This window comes from Falco peregrinus, chromosome 7, assembly GCF_023634155.1.
Source record: "Falco peregrinus isolate bFalPer1 chromosome 7, bFalPer1.pri, whole genome shotgun sequence".
Classification (NCBI taxonomy): domain Eukaryota; kingdom Metazoa; phylum Chordata; class Aves; order Falconiformes; family Falconidae; genus Falco; species Falco peregrinus.
In genome coordinates, this window is record NC_073727.1 from 46515572 (window position 1) to 46540518 (window position 24947).

Genomic DNA, 24947 nt, shown 5'->3' on the forward strand with positions numbered 1-24947 from the left:
CCTCCTCCCCAGGCTGCCTCCAGCCCTCACCTCCCACTGGCACCGCTCCTGTCTCCCCTACCCAGCTGCTCCCGAGGCTGGGGATCGCTCTCTCCTGTCGCAGAGGAGTGTCAGAGCAGATGCTGCTTCTACCCCATCTTCACGGTTGCATTGCTCGCTGCTGCTGTCATGGACCTTCCTGCAAACCCCAGGAGCTGGGGAGTTCTCTACAGTCTTTACAGTGCAGCAGCAGTCAGATATTCCGTGTGACAATCATCATTCTCTGAGATCTGCCAGATGTGGTTTCCCTGTCCTAAACCCTGACCTGTGTCTATCCACACATCTGGGTATATGCTCACACCACCTATTTTTACTACCAGCGTGCTTTCATGGATTGCTCTGATAGCCTATACCTGTGGATATTACACCTCTGTGTATTAAGAGAGGTCATTACAATGTTTTTTTATTAGTGTATTTTAATGTTGATCAAGATACATATTTTGGTTAGATGGCTTTTGTATTTTCAATTGTTTTGCCCTTCAGGCCAACTTCCATACACTTAAAGGTACAAATTATTTCAAAGTAACAAGCAATACTTACCCGAGTTTTGTCTATGATTAGAAGCCAGCTTTTTCTGTGATGTGGGTTGCTTGCTGCCCACTTTTGCAGCAGATCCAAGCCTGAACATCCCTGCCGTAGTCTTTCCATAGCACTGCAGGATTATACCAGGGGCAGTTCCAAAAGCACATTTGCAAAACAAAAAGGCTGAAATAGGTCAGTGTGATGCTCCATTTGCTTTTTAAATCCTAGATAAAGCATAAGAGTTTCAATCCCAAACTCTGCAGAGGGAGCCAGAGGCACGAACCAATAGCAACACAAACACGCCACCCCAAAACAAAGGGTGAGCCTTTCTAGTAAGCCCCACAGTCATGCATCGCTGAGGTCTGTGCTTGCTGTTTTCATAAGCATCGGGAATTGGGTTTTTTTTTTTATTTCTAACGGCAAAAGCTAAGGGTAAAAGCAAAGGAAAAAGCTAGAAAAGATTCAGAGCACACTGATGGATGTAAAGACCAGGCAGAGGCAATAAATGTGTAGTAATTAGTCCGAAAGAAAAGATCCCGTGAAACAATCAGCTTGACCAGAGGGGTAACATGCTGTGAACAGGGAATATTTAGAGGAGAAATAAATGCGTAGAAATAACTTATATTTTTCAACCAATAGTTACTTCAGTCAGAAATGCTTGAATCTGTTCTATACCACCACATTGAAACTCTAATTTACATTTCCTGATTACGTGTAAAGTCTGGGCATTCCGAAAAGCAGAACAGTTTCAGACCTCCTCTGCTGTATCTCCCTGCACACATGCTGCCTTTTGGTGGGTATTTTTTTGTTTTGATTGGTGGGTTTTGCTGTGTTCTGCACAATGTGCTTGTGTGACATCATCATCTGTCATTCTTCTGAGCCAGGACAGCCCCTCATTCACTTCAGCAGAATACCTCTCCCACATTATTTGAGCAAAGAACGAGGGTTCCACAAAGGTCATTATGGATCTAACAGCATTATAGTATGCCCAAAACCAGCTAAATGGAACCAGAGATATAAATCACTAGCTTAGTTTGCGTCACTCGTTCTTCACATCATGTCAAAATCAAGAAGGAATTGCAATCATATCCTCTCCAAACAGCACTTAAATCAAATGCAGCATGCCCTAGGGCAAATTAACAAGTAAAAGGAAGAAATGGCAGCTGTTGCAAGTACAGGTTATCACCCTTCTTCCCGGCAGAACAACAGTATTAGTTCAGTCTCCCCCTGGGCCTTTTAGTTTACCTCTTTGTGCTGACTGTTAATTCCACCGTCCATCCACACTCAAAAACCCTGGAGCCTGTCACCCTGTCACAAAAACACTGCACACGCAGAGAGAACTGCTGCCAGCTGGATGCTCCAGAGCTTACCACATAAAGCCCCCCCAGCCCAAGCATTAATACCCGTTTCAAACTCACCGACTACAAAACATTCCAGGAATCATCCAGGTGGCCTCAACGAGCAGCGTTAGTGCCCACCCTCTGCATGCTAGTTCCCCTCCAAAATTAAAAATAACAATCATGTAATGGCCCCTGTGCCCTCAAGTTAGCTGGCCAGTTTAAATAGAAATAGTAAACAAACGAGTAAATCCTGCTACGTGAACAGAAGGCGCCCATACAGCACACCGAACTGCTCTGTGGAGCACCCACAACTGTTTGTGGGTTTTCAAGACAGAGGTATGGGCTCCTGGTTCCTCTGCTCAAACTCTGGAAGCCTTCTACTGTCTGACCCCTGGAAAGCACCAGACGAGTAACTCGCTCTTCAGTCAATCTGTTCTCCCAAGTTGTTCTGGCTTGGAGGTGATCCTAACAATCCAGTAAAACATCACTCAGGTAAACTTTAATCCTTGCAAGTGGCAGATCACGCACCCCTAGTTAGCTGGATTCAACCACAGATAGCAGGCAGAATTCATGCACTGCATGCACAGACTGTTCCCCAAAACACTGAGATGTGAACTAAAATTCCAAACAGCCAAGTAAAACTCCAGTTATATTCCGTATGGTATTACCAGGGCTGCTAACTGCTGCAATACATTAACTGAAAACCGACACGCAGTTGTTTAGTAAAACAGTATTTTTATACATGCTTTTTCTACATGTGGAGTACTGTGAAGGTTAAAAAAACCAAACACCGAAAACCAATCACAAAACTAGACAGACACCTAGATACAGCTTCCTCTCAATTTGTTTTATTTGGCAAAGTAGCAATTCAGACAGTTCACACAGCATTTATTCAAGCTCTTCAAATCTTCTGCCTTTCAACTTGTCCTCTTCTCCAAGTTTTTACTTCAGAACCATTGCTCCATCACAGAGGGGTTTTCATTTTCCAATTCCTAAATGCTACTCCTGGATACTCCTTTCTGGCCAAGTACCTTGACTATCACCAACCCACTCAGTGGAATGGGTGCACTAATCCCAGCAGCCTTGGTCCCTGAAGTCATAACACCTCCTGAAGTGGTTCTCCCCAAAAAAGTTGTCGCCGGGTCTCAGCTTTGTCACCTCTTCCAAGTTAGGCTAGCTTATTACACTGTCCAGAGACAAGAATTTGGATACAGTTGAGCTCATACCTTTCATTTAACTGTTTAGATTAGTGAGAAGATGTAAAAAAAGCTGAACTCAAATTGAATGATACAGTGACCAAAAGGTTGAAACATCAGCATGCATCGTTTAAGATATTTCACTTCAACACCAAGGACTAGATTCACAGTTGATTGTGGGTTAGTACAAATTTGTCAGATGCAAGTGGGTTTTTCTGAATTGTATTTTCTAGAATACATGCTATATTAATTCCTTTAAAAGATTAATCTTGTGTATGTGCTCCCAGGCTGCAGTCAGATCAGGAGGTGGTACATTAACTTCCAAATATCTAAATAAAGTGATACATATCTTTTACATAGGAATAGGATGAGGCTGACCTTCAAAAGAAAAGTTATTTAAAATGTTTCTCTTCCATATTCAGGGGCCTTTGAATTCTAAACTTCAGCTTTCAGGGATTAATCTTATCACAAAATTATTGTTCCACCGTAAAAAGTCAAATACCTTTTTTGCAGTGATCACTATGGGTTGGTTTTATGCAAATTTTATTCTAGAATCCTTTCTACCATAAAAAAAAGAAAATAATGATAACATGCTGTTTAATTCCTGGTTGCTCAAATCTGAGCGAGATGACTCAAGACACATTTCCCCCCCTTTCCGAGAGCAGCCCGCCTTACTGTACTGCATCGCAGTTTGCTGTTGACATTTTACAGTACCAAAACAGAAAACCTGAGGCAGAAAAAAAACAGGGTTTACAGCCTGCCAACTACTCTATATGAAAACTGAACAACTGCATCTCTAGCTGTACCTAGGAGTCCAGGATTCATTATTCCTTATGCATGTATCATGTTTTCCTCATGTTGCAATTAAGAATTCACTTTCTAAAAAGCCAGAATTTTTCCTGGGTGCCCACAGTTAAAATGAGAACATTAATGCAGCGAATGGCTTTGCCAAAAGCAACTTTCTTTTAGAACCAAACTGTTTTGTTTTGGTTTTGGTTTTTTTGTTTTTTAATAAAGAACCTAGCAATCCATATCTCAGTAGTCTACTACATACTGATCCTAATCTTCCACACAAGCACACACACACACCCCCCCCCCGTTTGCTTTTAACTTTAATTTGGCAAAGCAGCATTGCATAAACCATTCAGTGATTGGGACATCATATTTATGGAGTTAAATCCTTGTGTATCACATCAGTAGTGAGCTATAAACCAAAACAGAATTTCAAGACTCCATTAATTAATTTTAGAAGGGAAACCACGTCTGTTATGTCCAATTCAAACAGCAATGTCTGATAAGAGCAGCCACCCACCTCTGATGTCTTGAAGTTTAATATATACAAATGCCTGGTTTTAAGGTAATAAAGCAGCTGATTGTATCTACTACATGCTAGTCTATGACACCATGTCAAAAGCTTAAAAAGGAAGTTCATCTCCTTTTAGTAGCATCTAGCAGACATCAGAACACAGAAAACCTGGTATTACCTACGTAGTGTCATAAGGTGCACAGAAGCAGTTTTACCAAGGGACACAGGAGCTGAGAGAAGTGAGTGTTCAAGTACTCCCATCAAAATTAGAGTTCACAAGCTACAGGTCTTTATCTGCAGTTTTGCAGAAATTCACTTTGAACAGATGAGAGTGAGATAAAGGCATGTTAAATAAAACAGTGCCCACATAAAACTTTCCACCATTTCTTTATCAGATTTGCCTTGAGCATCTAAAAAAATAAAACAAACACCACGCTTTTCCATGCTGATAACAACAGTATAACGAAGTCCAAAACAAGCTGCAATGCTGTTGGTTTTCAAAAAGCTTTTAGAACTGGAGATGAGCAGTCCACTGTAACACTATGTTGGGTCAAGATGATGTAGCTTTTACAATTCATCCCTGTAGAAAGAAAACACACACAGTTATATTTCTCCTCTCCCCTTGCAAGTCATATTTGAAAAGTTTTGATATTGCATCAGATTACATTTAAGTGTTCATGCATATCAGCAAAACTTCCGAAGTCTCTTCAAGCATTTAAGAAAACAAAAACAACTAACAAAGGAAAGGCAACAACAATCCCATATCATCTTGTACCATCATGTGACATACTGTGAAATATGGGTCCCTCTATTTTACACTTAATGGATCATTTGCTTTAACGAACATCCCTCACACCACACAGCTAGTTACACAGCTACCTGTCATCCAAATTCCATTGGCTACATCCTGGCAAGAAACAGAGCCAACTTACTAGACAGAGTGTTGGCAAAAACCATTCTCTGTAGCTGCCAAAAACGCAAGTTTAGCTTCCGCTGCAGCCTCTCAAGAAAGCTAGGAACACAATCTCACATCAACATCATATGTTTTTGTATCGTGTATTTTGTTTATTTCATAGAGGAGCTCAATTAGCTCCTGAAGGAACTATTGCTAAATCAGGATGAGCTTATGGAAGGCATGGAGGCAGGGTAGGGAGTCTGTGTGTGTTAAAAGGAGATTCAGGTAGGAGAAAGGATGCATCAGGAAGCCTCTCTAAATTGCTATGAGGAATCTAGGAAATGCAGACTTTTGTTCCTGCAGGACATTTAAAACACATTGAAGCAGGAAACCCACAGAACCCATATTCCAACAGTGAAATTATCATATATTAGTGATTTGTTTAAATATTAATGGAGCATTAACTTTAATGCAAAACGTCCATCAAATCTGAAAGCTGTGCAATGTGCCATTATGAATGATGGAAAATTCAAACAGAAGCATTTGCTTCCCTGACCCGCCCCCCCCAGCCCCAAAAAGCACAAGCTATCTATAAACGCACAATGAGTTTGCTGCAATTTTCTTTTAGCAGGTGCATCACCCTCATTAGATAAAGCAAACTGTCTGAATGAAGAAAAATGTCACTAATGTGATTGCTGGCTCAATACACAATAGTATTTCCAGCTATCATGCAAACTAACCCACAAAAAATGTTGTGCTACATGCACACAAGCAAAAGCTTTCAAGTTACAATGACATTATATCCTTCAGGAATCATATAGCATGGAATGACAGCAGGCAAAACATTTTAAAAGCAATTGAAAAGGCTGCTGCAAGTAGTGCTTAAATGACTAGTTTTCTATCTAATGCAGCTGGGATCTAAAACTTGTGATTTGTCAGTGAAATATTTGCATTCTTTGCACTTTGCACTGCCTTGTAATAATGCTGAGGTACTACGTACTAATCGTACAGCTTCAGAGTATTGCAGTAATTACAGAAAGCAGAAAAAAACAGAAAGGGGAAGAACACATCTTGGCAGGGGTAAAGAAAAACCTGTTTATACCCAAAGGTTTGGAAGTTCTTCATATTTGCCTATTTCACAGAATGGGTATTTGCTCACTTTGAACATATAAAAGTAAATGAACATCTGATACCCAGTTTAAAATGCAGTCCTAAATTCACTGGCACAAGTACTTCATTCAACCTTAATGCTTCCAGGAGCTGCATCATCAGTTAATATTTACAACTTCAAAAAGCATATGTAAGCAATGACTACTGCTACTGCTGGTTTAGTCTCATATGCCTAATTGCTGATGTGATTTTCATCCTCATTCCTACCATATACTCTCACAGCTTTTAAAAACCTAGCCTGTCAATGGGACAAATAATTCTTATTCCTCTAAACCCAATGTAGATCCTCAAGAAATTGCAAGCCTAAGAAAAAATCCCTAGTTACTCCAAAACTATTAAACATCGTCATTTAACCCAGCCACAGGTGCTGACAAGGTTTTCGCACAATGGTGCTAATGCACTTAATGTATTTGAAGGGGGTGGGGGTTGTTTTACAAAATTGTATTTGTACTTGGAATTGAAATAAGTGACACTAACATGCCAATGTTTTCATTGTTGATGTGTTGCATTGCTTTAAGCTATTCCTGATGGCATAATAATGTTCCTGTAAGTTAAGTATATCCTAAATGTCACTTTCAAAATAAAGATTTTCATATTCTGTTTATTAGAACAATCACTGTATTAAGGAAATCTGCTCCCCTCAAGAGATTTTTCACTTGTCCTTCACTACTCAACCTAACAACAGCATCCAGCCCAAAACAATCCATGATATGTGTTAAAATTATGCAGCATTTGTTTTCTACCGTTACAAGAAGCTGAGTTTATATGTGCACTATTATATATAATAGAAAGTTACAGAAAAAAAATTAGATCATCAGGTAGGTAACACTTCCCAGCTTTCCACCCAACATGAACAGCTTGCAGACTTAAATACATATTGTAAAACAGCATCAGTTGATCTGAACTTCAGTTGTATGGATCAGAAGCTGCCAAGCTATGAAATCTACGAGGTTTCAACTCCTGGTAAAAGCCAGGACACTTGCCTATCCTCCCAGCAGTAAGAAATCTATCCTGCTGCAAAGCTTAAAAGGAGATGCAAAAGCTAACTGCAAAAAATATCCTGTTGTCCTCTAGAACCATAGGAAAGATTATGAATTCATTACTTTTCTCCCTTTTTCTGGCCATGATTATTTGCTGTGATTCTTACACAACTCATGTAATTTCCCTCCACCTTCTTACAGGCGCACCTTCTAATCTGCTTACTAGTTCCTGCTTAGCAAGCAATATATATATTTAGGTTTTAAGTCACCACCATAGCCCTCCTCAAGCCCTTGGAATTCTAACAGGAGAATCACTCATCTAATATTGTCAATCGAGGCATCAGAGCAACTTTGTAAGCTCAAGTTAAAGCAAGTTTCAGAAGCCTCAAAATTACTATTCTAAAAATAAATTTAAGAAAGTTCAAAAAAATTTTGGCTTACTAGTAGGGAAAACATATACAGGAATAGTCCACGCTTCCCATTGGGAGTATGCAACAAACTAGGAAACATTCTCAGAAAAGTCTAATAGGTAGCATTTCAGGTAAATGTCAGAGTTCATTATGAAAAAAATTTAAAAAATGTTCACAAATCTTATCAACAGTAAGAAATAACAAAAGTTTGCAGTACAGGTAGGTCATGAAGTCTTGCAATCTGTCTCCATCTCTTTGGTAGAAGGCACTCCAATTAAATATTTGAACAAACATCTATAAATTTTTTTATCTGAAACTTGTAACTTTTTGATCCACTTCAATTTTCTTGTCATTAGGCAGCATTTGATTTTCCCTTTTTGATACATCATTTATCTATGAGAAATATGCTGTCATTACTGATACTATATTTCTAATTCATATTAGGCTACACACTGAATTTCAGTATCTACTAGTGTTTCAGCAGCCAATTCTCATTTGTAACTTTGAAGGTAACTAAACACAATACTTAGACTTGTAACATTTTAATCTGGAAAGATGATGTTATAAAGTATTTGTTACTTGCTAGGATCATCAATTTGAGGGAGTAAGTTGAAATAACAAAGAAAAGGTAACTGGTATAATTGGTTGCAGAAAAAATACATCACATGCATTTTTGCAAAATACTTAAATTTTTCCCTAAAAAAAATTGTGCAGAGATTCTTTTTGGCAAAGTAAAATAAAAACTTTAATCATAATCCTAACTCTGCATAACCTAAGGAATTCTGGGCAAACAAATCCTGCTAATTTCAATTGAAATTAGACAGCTAGCTTGTCAGGCATTTGAAACATTTATTAAAAAATAATTTAATATATTTCTGCTTAGAAACTGTTATTCAATGTTTTCCAAAAGGGTGCTTAATCACATATTATGTACAGATATGTAGGACACAGTAACAGCCCCAGTCTAGTCACTGCAGTTTTTGCTGAAAGATATTATACTGTCATTATGATTTTGTATTTTATCAGCAAATATGAATTTAGCTTGACATCTATAAGTAATCTCTCCTAATGCAATATTTCAAGTTTAAGAAAGTAGTTTAACTTTTTAAAAGTGCTGCCAGTTTGGAAATAAAATCCAAGATAGCAACAGAGACTCATTGCTAAGCATTCCTTATACCGTTATTCTCTTACTGGTCTTCGTATCAGAAATAGCGTGGCCAGAACTGGGGAAGTGATCGTTCCCCTGTACTCAGGACCGGTGAGGCTGCAACTTGAATCCTGTGTTTGGTTTTGGGCCCCTCATTACTAAAAAGACGCTGACATGCAGAAGCACACCCAAGGAAGAGCAACGGACCTGGGGAAGGGTCTGGAGCACAAGTCTGATGGGGAGCGGCTGAGGGAGCTGGGGGTGTTTAGTCTGGACAAGAGGAGGCTCAGGGGGACCTTATTGCTCTCTATGACTACCTGACAGAAGGTTGTAGTGAGGTGGGTGTCGGTCTCTTCTCCTGAGTAACAGGTGATAGGACAAGAAAAAATGTCCTCAAGTTGCACCAGGGGAGGTTTAGACTTGGTATTAGGAAAAATTTCTTCACCGAAAGGGTGGTCAAGCATTGGAACAGGCTGCTCAGGGAAGTAAGTGGTTGAGCCACCATCCCTGGAGGCATTTAAAAGAGATATAGATGTGGCACTTAGGGACATGGTTGGTAGATATAGGATTTCTGTGTTAATGGCTGAACTCAACCTTAAAGATTTTGTCCAACCTAAACAATTCTATGATTCTTTATATATTGTCTCTCCATATAAGCAGTAAGTGAACTCTCAGAGAGAAGTAAAACCAGAAAGAACCTAATTTACACAACAAGTGCCAATAAGATAGCTAATAAACTGTGCTCTCAACTGGTGTGGCACAAGAGGTCCTCTCTCTCTCCTCCCTACTTACCAGGAAGGAAAAAAAAACAATTAATAATTGAGAAGCTTCATGTGAAAGGATAAACATCCTTACGAGCATAATCACATAAATGGACACCTACTGCTGGATCTCTGGCACACTAATGCATTTCATTTTGTACTGGAGACCAAATTCCTGTGTATAGTCTACTTCCAAATGTCCCATGGAGTCACATATGAGAAAATTCCCAACTAGTATTTGGAGTTTAAAACAAACACTACTGTGTGTAGCTGAAGCCAAACTAGAAAATTATGGACTAAATTTAAAGAAATCCAGTAATACTCACAAAATCAGATTTATTGAAATCCAAGGAGCCTTTTCCTTCCAGCTAGTCCAGATTTTCTTCTGCTAGAAGTTCCGGTTTTACATAGTGAAGAATGATGCAAACCAGCTGAAGCTAAGTTTGACCTCAAACACCACCCAGAGATCAAGTCACTGTTGTGCTGCTCTGTGAAAAGCATTTTGCAGCCTTAGCAAGGAACCGTACTGATTTCTCTGACATGTGAATAGCTAAGCAAAAACTCAAGTGGCTTCTTTCTTGTCAACTGGAAGGTCTGCTAGCCTAGGAACATGCTGCTGGCCTACTGATTGTACTTTGTGATGGGACACCAATTTTTAATGTGACGACAGTTACTTGCATTAGGAACAGAATTACTATTACTGTGCTAAATGCTATCGCTAATTAGGAATGAAACAACGTAAACTAACAGAATGACAAGCTAAGCACACAGGATTCTTAGGCTACTCTAAAAAGATGATTGTTCAATGAATTTTAGATTTACAAGAACCAGAGTCTCTCACACACGAGAGCTCTTTATCACAGAAAGACTTAAAAGATGCTCTTTCAGAGGAGTCTCAACTGATCTCTGCTCACAGGTCTTCAACAATGTAGGAAAGATAAATTGAAATCTAAGTACTGCAGAAAAAACACCTCTTTCATCTTTGATGCTAGCACAAATAACAAATGCTGATTTATAATTAGGAGTTTCCTTAGCAGCAGCTGGCTGACCATAAACTTTGGACTCATTGATAAGGAAAAACAACAAAAGACAGATGTGACCTCATCAGGTCAGCAGTACACTGGCAGCTATCCTTAACAAGGGAGCGGGAATTTTCTTCAGATCAGGAAAAGGACAATTTAAGAAAAAAAAACTTCTGGACTTCTGAGACTTCCTTTACTAGAGATTTCCAAGTCTGAACCAAATTTAAACATACGTAGCAAGAAACAGCCTCTATGCCACCGTAGTGATCAAGGTAACCCTTCAGGCTAACCATTTACCTCTTCTAGTAACACCAATGTACATTCTTAATACTTTAAAAAAAAAATAAATCAAGAAGCATTTCAGAAAAGAACAAAACCTGGTTAGAATCTGGGGAAAAGAACCCCACAATGCTCATGACCAAAGAAGGCCCAAAGACAATCTATTACTTCTTCCTGAGCTAGCAGAGAAAACAGAGCACAAAACTGCACAGAAGAGATGCAAAGACCGTAGAATTCTAGTCCTTAATACGCTTCACCATCTTCACTATCAGCAAAGGATAACCACTGTCATTCTAGAAATCCTTCTTATATATAATATTTATTGAACACAAATGGCTGCTACAAAAAAAAAGCTACTATAATCACATCAGATGGAAATGCAGAACAATCCATAAAACCTCCCTGGAAAAAGGAAGGCTTAAGAAGAATACTTCTGTTTTCCAGACTAAGCAGAGCATGGACTGCAAACCTGAATAAAATCTGCCACATTTGCCAAAGGAGGAAAATGACCACAAAGCAAGACTTCCAAAGCCTCACAAGAGGCAGGAAACAGCTGAGTACCCCACTGAGGGAATACTGACAGTACTCACTGACGAAGTATTAATTTGCATAGCAAATACAAGCCATCTGAATAATGAGAATGCTTCAAAAGCTTTGAGCTAGGCAGTAACTCATTAAAGTTGTTCTAAGAGTAATCTGTACATGGTGGCTATACAATAATCCAAGAAACACTGAAATGAGGTTTCAGTAAGCAGCAGTAATGCAAACTGCTTTATTTGTACTTTTTATGGACATTTTGATAGCTTCAACTCTAGGTATTCATGTATCCAAATCACAAGCTATACTCCAGAATATCAAAGGAAAAAAGCCAAAAATCTGAATTTAGGAGTTATAAAGCTCAAGAATTGTTCTCAAAACTCAATACACATCTATGCATTTCATTAGCACAAATAATACGTCCACGAGCATTTTCTGCCAGGAAGCAAAACAGGACTGCTGCTTTGTTCATTCGCATACTAATGCCTAGCATGGTTTAAGCTGACAGCTGTGTTATGTCTATGTTGCTGGCCATTCAATTCAGCAAACTGGAAGGTTACTACCTCTAGAAAGGCCTTTAGAGTTTGCTGTGCTGGCAAACACAAATATGCCCCCATCAGAGAAAGATGATAGACGTTTTATAACATCTGAGAAAAGTTTCTAAACGCTACTCAACTACATTTACACTTCAGGGAAGAAGGGATTACCTTCTCCACTTTCCGCTGCTTCGGGGGCTGAGGAAAAAGTGCTTGCAAGATTGTCTGTATTTCCCCACAAGAGATTTTACGAAGATTTTTCTTCATTTGTGACATTTCAGAAAAATAAAAAAAGAACACCCAATTACCACTAACTCAGAGGACAAAACAATATTTATTCTTAAGTAGTATTTTACACTTTTACCCTAATTACTGGGCAAGCTAGTTATAAAAAGTTCATTAGAAGGGAAGTTTAAATTTAGAAAATATTATGTTCCAAACAACAAATAAACTTCAACACACCAAAGACTAAAAGAGACAAAGTGCAACCCATGCAATATTTTTCTTCTGCTTTTAAATTAAGTCAAATTTAGCACAACCTCCTTTTGGTGATGTAGTAATGCAGACAGTCACTTTTCACAGTATGGAGGAGCAGAAAGCAACAACAGCAGCAAAGGCAGGCCTTGCAGTCTATCTGCTTAAAATTCACACCCTTTCACCTTGCATGTGTGTGGAAGAAGTGGAACAAAATCACTTCCACCTGGACCACTGCTTCTCTTTATCTGTTAAAGGCACATATATCACTCCCATCAGAGGCTTCATTTTGACACTGCCATCTTCTAGTTTGTCATATTGTTCGAGCATCTGGTTTCCCCCTGCAGGACCAACTGGTAATATCAATCTTCCGCCAGGTTTTAACTGATCTATAAGCTAGAACACAACACAGAAATTAGAATGTAACCAGCCACTTCAGAGACATGCTGGATCCAAAGTTTGTTACATTACATTAATAGCTTTTCTATAATTATCTATCTACTATTATGCAGTAGATAACTCCTTTAATTAGGAAAAATAAAAAGTGCACTGAAAATGAGAGTATCACAATATGGTACAACTGTTGTTACATTAACAATAATTCCATATAACTCAAAAAGAACGTAAAAAATTGAATTAACTAGGTTGGTTGCAGTTTTAAGTTTCTGCATAACAGAGGAAAGACATGTAAATCACAAATTATTTTTGCAGTAGATTCAATCTTTTTAAAATGCCAGTTTTAACAGTTTGATAGTTTGGGGTATTAGTACAGGCCCAATGTCTAACATTATTGGGGTAACCCATCGCCCCTTAAGCCCTCAGAATAAGATTTAAGATTTGTGATTTTAAATTATTCCAGGAAGATAAATAAAAAAGTTGTCTACAATACACTATCCAACAGCTCTTCTTTCATTCTGTGAATGGAGCAGCATTTTGTGAAACTAGTCTAAAATTCTAAAATATTTGAATGGATAAGATAAGTGACAAGTAACAGAGTATGAGAGAGAAATGCTTGGATATTTTTTTTGCTTTCATAATTAAAGAAGGAGGCTAATAACAGTAGTTTCAAGAAAATTTCAGTACTTCCCAGACAATGAAAAAAAAAATCTTACTCCTTGTTTACTCACAGAAGTTATAATTAAGAACTGTTTCATTCAGTAATAAGCTTTAAGTTACCTTCTTAATTGTCATATGTCATCACTTTGCTGGGAACATCCCACACACCTCCCTCCCAAAATAAAATAAAATAAAAAAACAAAACAACAGCCAATGCCTGGAAACGTCTAACTTGTCTATATCACCTCAAACCTCTAGTCCTTCACCGTCCCTCATTAAAATCAATTTTAAAAAAAAACATAACTGGTATCTAGCATACCAAATCATGCTAAATTATTCCCATTCACCTGAGGAAAAGAGGAGGGAAAAAAATCCCAACCTTATCTGCAAGAATGAAATTCATGCATGCATACTCTAAGGTCCCTAGTTATTCTCAAGCTTCTCTAGTAAATACTACCCTGTATCCACTCTGAAAGCTACAAACACATGGTATTATCTGTAGTTCCAGCCGAGCATATTACTGTTCCAACAGGCTCAATGTCTCGGAGCCTGAGCAACAAATACTTAAAATTTCATAATTCAGTGTTTGACAAAACCAGATTAGCTTATGAAAAAATGCTCCAGTTGATTGTTGTAATAGAGATTTGTCCACAAGTAATTTTAAGTTATGTTTATTTAGAGGAGGGTTATTAGAACAAATAGTTTTTGCAAACCACCAGGAAGCCCAGTCACAACAGAAACAAAAAAAGCACATCATACAGTAATACCACACTGCCCATTGATACTCCCAGCAGTACAAGTCTACCAAGTATTTTACATATATATGTACGTAAAGTGTTCTTTACAGCTAAGAGATTACCGAATCACACATATAAAATATAAAGGCTTACTGCTTGGGGCACAACTGGCGCTGCAGCTCCTACATGAATCGCATCATAGGGAGCTTCTTCTGCATATCCCATTCTTCCATCTCCCACTGCAAGAAAACACTTTTTTTTAAAAAAAAGTTTTCAAAAGGAATAGAAAAAACAGCTGATCTCCCATATCTACAGGTAGATAAAAAGCTATGCTCAGATTTATACTATTTTTACTGAGCAGTAATAACGTGAAGTCAATTTAAAAATATTAACACAATTGAAAAATAGATGCAACAAAATGCCCTCACACGTACATACACATACTTCTAAAAGATATGAAATGCTACTGAAGCACCTGAAATTAGAAAGCATGGATTTGTAATAGAAGTTCTTGGAGACACATGTCCACTCAGAAAGGATACTTGAGTATTTATGTGCCCTACCACTCCAACTGCAGGTGACTTCTCCCCTTGTTTACCTTCTTAGAACATACACTTTGCTTTGCCTTGCCTTCACACATACCATTCCTAAATATAATGCAAATCATAAGTCTAAAGTATTAAATCTTAGAAGCACATATCAGAAGACTCCAAAGGTGAGGAAAAGACAAAGCAAGTACTCACATGGACTATACATCTGTAACTGCACTACTGGTTGGACTCAAAGACCTCACACACACTCATAGGTTAGTGCAGTACACTAATCCCCACACATCCCCTTTCGCCAGCAGATGGGTCTCGCTATCCTTCCTGCGGACAACTGCTGGACTGACATGGATAGCCAGGTCCGACATCAGACATGTGGCTAAAGCTCCAGGTGGCTGCTTGGAAGATGTTAGGAGTAACTAAGTTATTCAGAGGGCTACCGATGCAGCGTCAGCTTTGGTGGAGAACTTAGGGAGAAGCACCTTATCCTAGATGTCTCATACCACCCCAGTTATACTGGATGCAAGGGGAACGGACTGGGGTTTTTAAGCCATTGAAATATAGCAAACTAAACCAGATCCTGGGTAAAGTTTTGAAAGAAGATGATGCAAATGTGGCATGCACAGTATTTACAAGAAACCAACAGGAGATTCAGAGTAAATTAGGCAAACTGTCTCTGGAGTTATTTAGGAACATAAGTAATAAAGGAGGCTAAACCATCCACAAATTCATACTCAGACAATGCAGAAGTCCCAGTAATCAGTCAAGAAGAAAAGTAAGAAGGCTAATGAACATAGTCCTCTGCTCAACACAAGTAGTTGCTTGGGGTTTTCTGTCTTCAAACATAGCTTCAACTTCTCTGCAATCACTATTATCACAGGTTAATTAAAAGGCTGAATGAGTCAAAAGAACTTTTAAGCCCCTACCAGAGGGTGAAAATTTGTCAACTTTTTGCCTTCCAACAACTCACAAGGCAGGAAAAATACATGGTGGCCATCACAGGTTTCATTTTGACCTCAGTGACAGGGTCATCTACCTGGACAGTAACAACACCCATAAGTATCCAAGAGCGTACAGGAAGATCTGGACAGGTCCTCGAAACCATTAAAACTGGGGAGTGAGTCATCCTTCATACTAGGTGCTGAAACAAGACCCTGCAATAACTTTCTACACCCAAAGCTGTAAGAGAGCACATTTCCTCAGCAGAAGTCCTTTAAAGCTCAGGGACATATTTCCTCATATCGTCAATTCTGCCCACCACCAGCTCTAACCAAGGGCTGCAAGCAGAAGCCATCGAGCAAGAACTAACAGTGCTTCAAGAGAACTCATGCCTATTGATCACCAGTTCCACCAAGGCAGCCTTCATTACTGTTGCCAGTAATGAAAGTTCTAGTATTTCCAGGGCTTTAATCTCTCTGATTCTGCCAAAGTGGGTTGTACTGGAACAACCACTTCAATGCAGTAAAGTATACAATTTATATTTGTTTATACCATAGTAGCACTGTACACCTCTAAAGAGGAAGTAGTGATGTGTTAACTGTATCGAGTTGCTGTTCCGTAAGAGAAGGCAATGGAGAAAGACTTCTTCAGCTCAAGAATACAGATACTGTTTGAATGGTGTTAGTTACACAGGAAAACAGACCCTCATTCCTTAAGATGCAACAGCAGGCGTTAGGTGCAGTGATTTCCAGTACTGCTGGCAAAAGAAGAAGAGATTGCTAAACTGAAAAAAAACAGTGTGAAAGAAACTGCAAAGTTGTCTTCTGAAGAACACATGTATTCTGAGACTTAAATGCATCTTGAGCACTGTCCAGAGAAGTCCGAACATGACTTCTGCACATCTTATCACTTCACCGATGGTGGTAAAAAGGAACCAAAACATCTAAACCCTTTGCTCTTAGAATCAATAGTCCAAACCAAAGCCACCATCTTCAGAATCGGCACACCCCCACACACAAAAAAAAAAATCATGCTCCTTTATACGCATAAGCACAGCATGGCTCTTCCCTTTTAACACCCACAAAAATTCTCCTGGCTACAGCAGTCAGGTACATATCTACCCACAATGGGAACACAGATAAGAAAAAGTTCAGTTGGCATTCATATATTCAATGTGATACAAATTATTGTATTATTCAATGTCCAAGAGCAAACAGCAGCCCAAATTTTGAGCTTGTGCTTATATCCTGAGTAACATCACCTGTCCTTCTCAGATCTCCAGTTCCATGCAGCCTGTTAATGAAGTAATCATAGTGGTGGGTGGCAGGTGGTGATGGGCAGGGGAAGCAGTACCAGGACTTTCTGATGTAAAAAGGTTGCGTGGCTTGTGTTTGAACCTTAGACCTGATCTTCTGATCTGACAGTCTTCAGTGTCTCTATGCTGACTTGTTTCACACAGTCATAGCAAGAGCAGAGAAACAGAAGAAAACTACTTCTCTGTGGTCAGAATACCCTCATCCCCTCTGGCTATGTCTGCATCAGCAAATAGTGCAGTACAATAGAAGCAGATCGGTACAGCAAAAGAGTTTTTGCCGAGAACCTGATGGCCATGCAATACGCGCATTTCTGAATGATCACTCTGGTCTAGTTCTGTCTTATTGGCTTAATATCCATTAACATATCAAACATATTTGCTTGCTTCTGAAAGTACATAATCCAGTCTAGTTTCATCCAAAAGGAATCAAAGTCTGTGCCCTCCAGGAGTACTCTCATGTGAGCCAGTGTGGTAAGTGGAAGCAGGAGAGAGATTGACCTCAAAAGGTACCCTTCTGATTTTAAGAAAAAAACAAAACACAAAAGAAACCATATCAAAAAAGGCAAAACCACCAGAAACTAATACAGACATACCCTAAGTACACCTATTCCTAAGTTCCCAGTGCAGTTCTATTGCTGAGACACCCCAAAATAATGTTGATGCTTCTGAAATGCAGTTATGGCGTATGTGAGGTGTGACAAAGCAATGGAGAATGGTTGAAGCATACTTGCAAGAAGCCAGCAACTGACATACCTAGACTTAATTCATGCACCTTCCACCATCGATCAACCTTGGGTATTCAGGGGTTTTTTGTTTGTGTGTTGGGGAGGAGAGGGTGTTTGGGTTGGGTGTTTTTTAGTTGTTTTAAAAAACAGTTGTCTGGATTCTAGCTCCGCACCAAAGAGTCCCTAGGAATCCAGCACAGTCAAAACATTCTTCTCCACATAATCCACTGAACTGCTACTCATACATCTGTACTTTTCTTAAATGCACCTCACAACAAAACTATTCAGAAGTCTCTTAGTTATCCTGCTACACAGTCAAACATAAATACAGACGATTATGTTTACCTAGAATTCTAGACTCCAAAGGGCATCAAAGTTTGTTTCAGATGTATCAAGAAGCCTAAGTCCAAATTGCTCTTGTACAGCAACAATAGAAATTATCCCCCATTCCCCTTCTCCAGCCCCAACCGTCTCAGCATAACTTCTTTCCCAATTAAGTTTAACACAGAAGTGTTCTCCGTCAGGGACTTTGCATTTTATACACATGTACAAGTACATGTGTTGATTGGTTTATTTTAAGAAGATTTTTTAAAGTCCCTCATTTTGAAAAAAAAAAACAACCAAGAATCAAACTGGTATTAAGAGCCAAACATCACATAATAATCATTTTTCCAAGCACTCTTCTTAGAAGCCTCAAAATAATCCAGACCTTCAAGTTCTTTTTTAAACTTAATGAACAGAAAGATAACGAAGGGAATGCTTTCTTCCTGCCAGCTTTGCATCTTATTTAAAAAAGGCATCTATCTTTCTAGTAAAAAAAAAAAAGTATTTAAAACAATTCACTGTCCTTGTATATATTTAGCATTATTCCCTCTCCAGAACGTGTCGATTAATCACTTCCCTAACATACAAATACTGTTAATTTCAAAAACAAGTGAAATTAAATTCAGTGATGCATACTGCCAGCCAGTCTAGTACTTTTTCCACTAAACCCTTTGTGTGCAGCTTTCTCAATTACTGTATCAGAAATACAAAGGCTTTGTTAAAATGCTCATTTAGATGACAGTACTTTTATCAAGAAAAGTTGTGAATTCAAACCCAATTTTAAACAGGAAATTTAACATGAAACACCTCCAGCATGTAAAAATATTTTCACCAGAAAACACCTCCCTGTTAAGCTTCTCTCATAGAATGATTACATATTATTTAAGATTACCAGAAGTCAATCTTCAAACTGTGTGAAGATATTTTCAAAGGTCTGAAGATGAGTTGGATTTTAAAATTTTCATTTGGCTCTTCTTTCTTTGGTTTAACTTCTTACATTAGAATTTTTAATCATATCCAATTCCAGTCATTTTCAACCAGCTGCTAGAAAGAATATCAGTTTAATTAGTAAGTATATCAGTCTGATGCTCACCAATCAGTTTCACTCTTCCTGAAGACAGCAATGTGGGATCATCTTTTTTGACATTATTTATTGAGTCATCTACTAGTTCTTTGATATGATCAATTCCTACAACTTGTCCTTTGGGACCAACCTGGAATAAAAATATAGAGTTGAATAATTTCTGCTAGTTTTGATTCATGTACAGAACGAGTATTTCTATCTCCTGAGCCCATTTCTCTAAAAAAAACAAAACCGGTGAAGTGGTAGTATATTTTCCCAATGTTATGAAAACTACTGCTTGGAATCATACACCCTGACTGCTAGAAGCAACTGGTAACTAAAGTTTGTCAGTATGGTCTTATAAATGTTTGTTATTGTAATCTTATTGAGATGTTAAGTTATACTATTAGTGGAGATTTCTTCTCTGAATTTTTGGAAGTTAGATCTGGTCATGAGTGTTTGAATTACCTGCAATAGAAAGTAATAACTTCAAGGACACAGACTAGAAATTATCTCCTTTCATGTTGAATAAACTTACTCAAAGATTAAGGTTTTTCTAGAGAAGACCTTCCTTCAAGGAAAACAGCAAGTCATGCACTTTATTCTAAGTTATCTGAAGAGTCTCATTCTTCCAGAAGCAAATGCAGCAATTCATAGTCAGTGACAAACTACCTACTCTTGCATTCATAAATCTACTTTCAGATTTACAGCTCTCTTCCACAGGAAGAGTGGAACTTTCGAGAGCTCATAACTCACAAAAGGCCACAGAAGATCTGTGTATTCTGAGGGAAATAAGGCTTACTAACAAAACCTTCTCCATTTATTCCTGGAATAAAGACACAATTTCAGAAGGTTAGTCAGATTTTAAGGTTTGAATCCTTTTTCTCCTCTCTCCAAAACTGGAATATTTTTAACAGGATCTAGCTCAAAGAACAGAATGGCAAAGTATATCCTAGCAGCCCATGTTGTCATACAACTTTGTCTTTGGACGTACTTGAATGCATTAGTTATGTTTCTGTATCTTGCATTTTAACGTCACTAAGACTTGGAAAATTAGTAACTAGTTATCAATATCATGGTGGGGTTTTTTTCTGTTTTATTATGGACAAGTCCTATGTTAAAACATCAAGAGAGCAGTGTTACCTCTTCTTTTTCAAGTGGAAGACCACCAGCCTAGCCTTTGAAAGAGAGCAAGGCACATGGCAAGTTTTCACTAGGACAACCACCAGTTGCTATCTGGAGGAATGCCTGGCAGTCAGTTGTACCAGAAGCTGGCAAAAGATCCACTGTACTCCAACAAAGGGTAAAGTCACAGAAATTAAAATTTAGCAAAATGGTCTTAACATGAAATAGCCTTGATAGAAAGTAAGAAAATCTACTGCTGCATGTCACAGTCCATTATGCTATTGATGAGCCCTCATCAATTACCCTGAAACTCTGAAGTGTGTGCAATTGAGACAATAGCAGAATGGCACAATTTTGGGGATCTTCATGATCTGTTTGGAATAAAAATATACCATACTTTTTTTATAATGCCAGTACTTCCAAGACAAAAGCTACAATTAATTTAATTTGCTGACAACTTTTAAAAGTGAATAAACTTAAGTTTATCACAGCAGTTTAACATGAAAACCCAAACAAAAAGATCTTTAAGATGTTTTACTAGTGTAAGTAAACATAGAGCTTTCCCAGAAGTACCACAAATGAGATTACCATCACAGGAGTAAAGCTGTCACAACATCAGTGTTCACTCAGGTACCTGTACCACAAATGCAAGCAACTCATTCTACATCTCCAGTAGACTGAGAAGCAACATCCACATGACCCAGTAAGCACATCCCCAACTGACTTTTGATAGCGAAACGCTTTACCATCACTCCCCATAATATACTTCTTTCAAGCTTTTGTTACTGTTAGAAAGAATGTTACAGTGAAAGTCCAAGCAGTACATACTGTCTTATCTACGTTCATTCAAGTGGATGAAGCAAGATCTGTATTGCAGAGTAATGCTATCAAACAGAAGAGAAGCATTTATGCAATGTTTCACAAAACACATCTGTAAGGCATTCCATAGCATACCACCAAGAGGGGGATTCAGAAGAGGACCATGATATTCATATGGCAATAAAAAGACAGCATGATTAACCTCAGCAAAATTGGAAAGAGATCTCCTTTTTGTGGCAATTCTGGTTTCTCTACAGACATTTTCAGCTTTTCTTACATAGCTGTTTTAAAAGCAAAAGGTCCCCAACCACAACTTGCATATCTTATAAAAAATGACTATTCTTCTATGCATTTGTAACTTCAGCGAGAAATACGCATTAATGTTTGCAGGACTGAAGTTCCCATGTATGCTACTAGCATTTGATTATTTACTACAAAGACCAAAAATAATAGGCAGAAAGTTCAATAACTGACAGTAATATTCCCTCTAAACTGCAGTTTGGTTAACTTACTTCAACTACTTTTTTATTTATTTATTTTGCAGCTAGCACTTAAAAATCCTAAATACTTTTGATAGTACATTGCCCAGTCCTAAACATTCTTATCTGATTCTTAACACAGGAAACCAGAAGTGATCACAGACTCAACAGATCAGTGCTTGAAAACAGAAAACTAAGAAGCTAAAAAAACCCATATAACGTTATCATATGCATCACCATATTCCAAAATAACTTTTCAGAAAGAAAAAAAATAAATATCTAAGTTGGCAATTTAATGAAGGCCTCTGCTAGTTATAAAGCAATGATGAAGTCCTGGAATGGAGAAGGAAGGGCAGATTATATTCCACTACATAATTTAGTCTAACAGTACTGTAGTTACAGCCAGCATGAAACAATTTTTTTCATTTTTTTTTCCTGATGTAAGATAGGGTAGCATCACAGAATTCCTTACATACAGGTTGAACAACCCAGAAACTTAGTTACTTGGAGAATACATAAAAAGAATATAAATTACTATCTAACTTAGGAAAGATTAAATGAATATTTATAGTGATGCTCACACAATACGGTAACAAGAAAAAAAGAAAGAAGTTAAATTTGAAGACAATTTATATACATACAATGTATTTTCCTGTGGGAACAGGATTATTTCAGGCCTCAGTAAGCTCTCACCACAGCAGGAAGACATGACAATTTATCACAATGAGAACATTCATAGCCACACAAGATAACATAAAAATTGGGCTGGACAAAGCAAACACCTCCTTCCTTCAAGCTATAAAGCAACCACTAAAGCACAATCAAGAAAAACACCAAAACTTCTCCTCTAGACAGTTTCTTCACCATCACACAATTGACTGGACCCTTTAACTCAACCATATAGTATCAGCTAGGGTAACAAATGGGTACTAATCACACCCAGGAGAGTAAATTATTTTCTGTATAATATACCTAAATCCACTGTAGAAAGAATGCTTTTTTTCTCCCCTTTAACTCGGAGTTATGCTTCAGTTCAAGCAGTTCTGATGGTCAAGTGATTAAACTAAATATCTCACCATTCGTGAAAAGCATGCTGTAAGGATTCCACTTCCAGATCCCACATCAAGTGCTTTGGCTCCTTCATGTAACTGATCAGACAGAAGTTCAAGAGCATATGCATGCTAAGAGAAGACAGAAAATTTCAAAATATTTTAAAGTGTCTATCTTGCCCAATATATATATATCCATTTCTTCAGTGATTTTGAGCAATGCACTGAGGATTTGTGTAAGAAATTTCTGTGTTATTTTCTATTACCAAAAAGGTGTGTGTGGGCGTGGTAGCTACAGGATATAATCATTGTTACTTATATTGACTTCAACGAAGTGTGTGTGTATATTTATTTATTTATTATTTTAGTATATACAAATATAAACTCATCTGACCATTCAAGTTTCTAGCACAAACTCAGTGTATATATAGTTACTGGGAGAGACACCGTAAATCAATTTAATTCTCTTCAGCTCTGGTGGCTCTTACTGTTCTGGCAGTATATGGCCTTTAATGAATTTAACTTATCATTAGGCTATATACATTGGAGTAAGATGGGACAGAGGCTAGCTAGGAAGAAGGCACCTCTGGAGCATCAAGGAAAATGGCTATTAGAACTACTGCTTGTATTACCTCCACACTTGCTGATTCAAGGAGTATGAAAAAGAAGTTGTCTTTTACAAAGTCAGATAGCCAGGCTCATATATGAAATGCAGTAATCTACAGACACTTCGTGAGTTTTACTTTCCCACATGGCAGACCAGTACACAAGCCAAGCTTAGGTCACAAACTAAAAAACACAGTTTGTTCTTTAATGTTTCAGAGACAGCCATTACCACACCCTTACGGCTTAATCCATTACACTCAGAAAACAGAAATAACTAGAACAATAAATGTTAACATTTGCTTAGAGGATATACTTCCTTTTTGCTCATATTCTACTAGTACTAAACACAGGATAATGCAAATAATGACTTCAGTGAGTTAAAATTTTGAAAACTTAATTCTTATTTTCTCCCTTAGTCACAGTACTACTCTCGCTGTCTTTCCTTGAATAAAATCATTGACATTTCTATACAAAATTCCTGGGTTTTTTAATATTGGTAACTAAGTAAATTCTAACTCAGCTAGGCAGTTTTTAGTCAACAGGACCAGACCTTTATTATGTTTTGACACTTTCCAAACATTGCAAGGACAAAATATATGCTTCTATTCATCCTTCATCTCAAATAAAGGAGCATAGAAAAATTATGTCTGTCCTAGATCTGTGTACTGAAATCCCTTCTCATGCCTTAGTCATAAATGTCCTGGTCTCAAACCACTTGGCAAAAAAACCTGCTTCTCAGTACAATGTTTGTTGGGGGTGGGGTGGGTGGGGGGTGTTCCTGTCCAAAGAATTAGAGGCATTACAGCAATACCAACCATATAAATCACTGTTATCCATTTCCAAATTCTTTTATTTTCATAAATTACAGAGTCAGAAAATTTAGGTTGGAAAGGACCTCTGGAAATCCTGCGGTCCAAACCTCTTTCAACATGGGCAATTTAAGTTAGAGCCCTGTCCAGTCAGCTTCTTTGTATATCAAAGAACAGAATTTCCACAATCTGCAAATCTGTGCCAATGCTTAACTACCCTCAACAGGATTATTTTTCACCCTAGAAACTAATCAATTTCCCATGTTGCACTTTTTTTGTCCACTACCCATCATCCTATTGCAGTGCATCTCTAGGAAAAGTCTGGCTCAATCTCCTCTGTGCCCTCCCACTAGGCAGTTCACAACAGCATCACTGCAATCAACTGTTGATTAAATTTGCTAGGATAAAATATTTTATTTCAGAAGCATCTGGATGTTTATAAAATCACCAATACTTATAAGTTTAAAGCTTACCATATGTGGAGCACTGATTGTTGCTTGGAAACCTGTAAAACGAGAATGGAAGAACGCATTGATCATTGTTCAGGCAGCAACCTTATGATCTTTATGACCTTGACTGTAAAACGTAATACCTTAGTTGTTGCCCTCATTCAGGGCACTACACACACACCCCAACAGTTAGTGCTCTGCTTCAGAAGTGAGTTAAGGTACATCATCTGAGAGCTATGCCATGCCAACTCTGGACAGTAAAGAAAAAAGGTTCCGTCCTTGATCTCAGTTTC

The 24947-nt window shown here is 38.0% G+C and overlaps 1 protein-coding gene across 2 annotated transcripts in view; it reads right to left on the reverse strand.

Moving 5' to 3' along the window:
• Positions 1 to 2727: 2727 nt before the first annotated feature.
• Positions 2728 to 24947, reverse strand: part of PCMT1 (protein-L-isoaspartate (D-aspartate) O-methyltransferase) — a 36128-nt gene continuing 13908 nt past the window's right edge. Inside the window, exons 3-8 of one of the 2 annotated variants that reach the window (XM_055810892.1) lie at positions 24679 to 24710; positions 22818 to 22922; positions 19349 to 19469; positions 14561 to 14646; positions 12841 to 13010; positions 2728 to 4983 (exon numbers count right to left, since the gene is read on the reverse strand). In XM_055810892.1, coding sequence (XP_055666867.1) covers positions 4971 to 4983; positions 12841 to 13010; positions 14561 to 14646; positions 19349 to 19469; positions 22818 to 22922; positions 24679 to 24710 — 527 coding nt within the window. In that variant the 3' untranslated portion in view covers positions 2728 to 4970. Of the gene's footprint in view, positions 4984 to 12799; positions 13011 to 14560; positions 14647 to 19348; positions 19470 to 22817; positions 22923 to 24678; positions 24711 to 24947 lie in introns of both variants that reach the window. The other variant, XM_055810893.1, reaches the window with a different exon arrangement.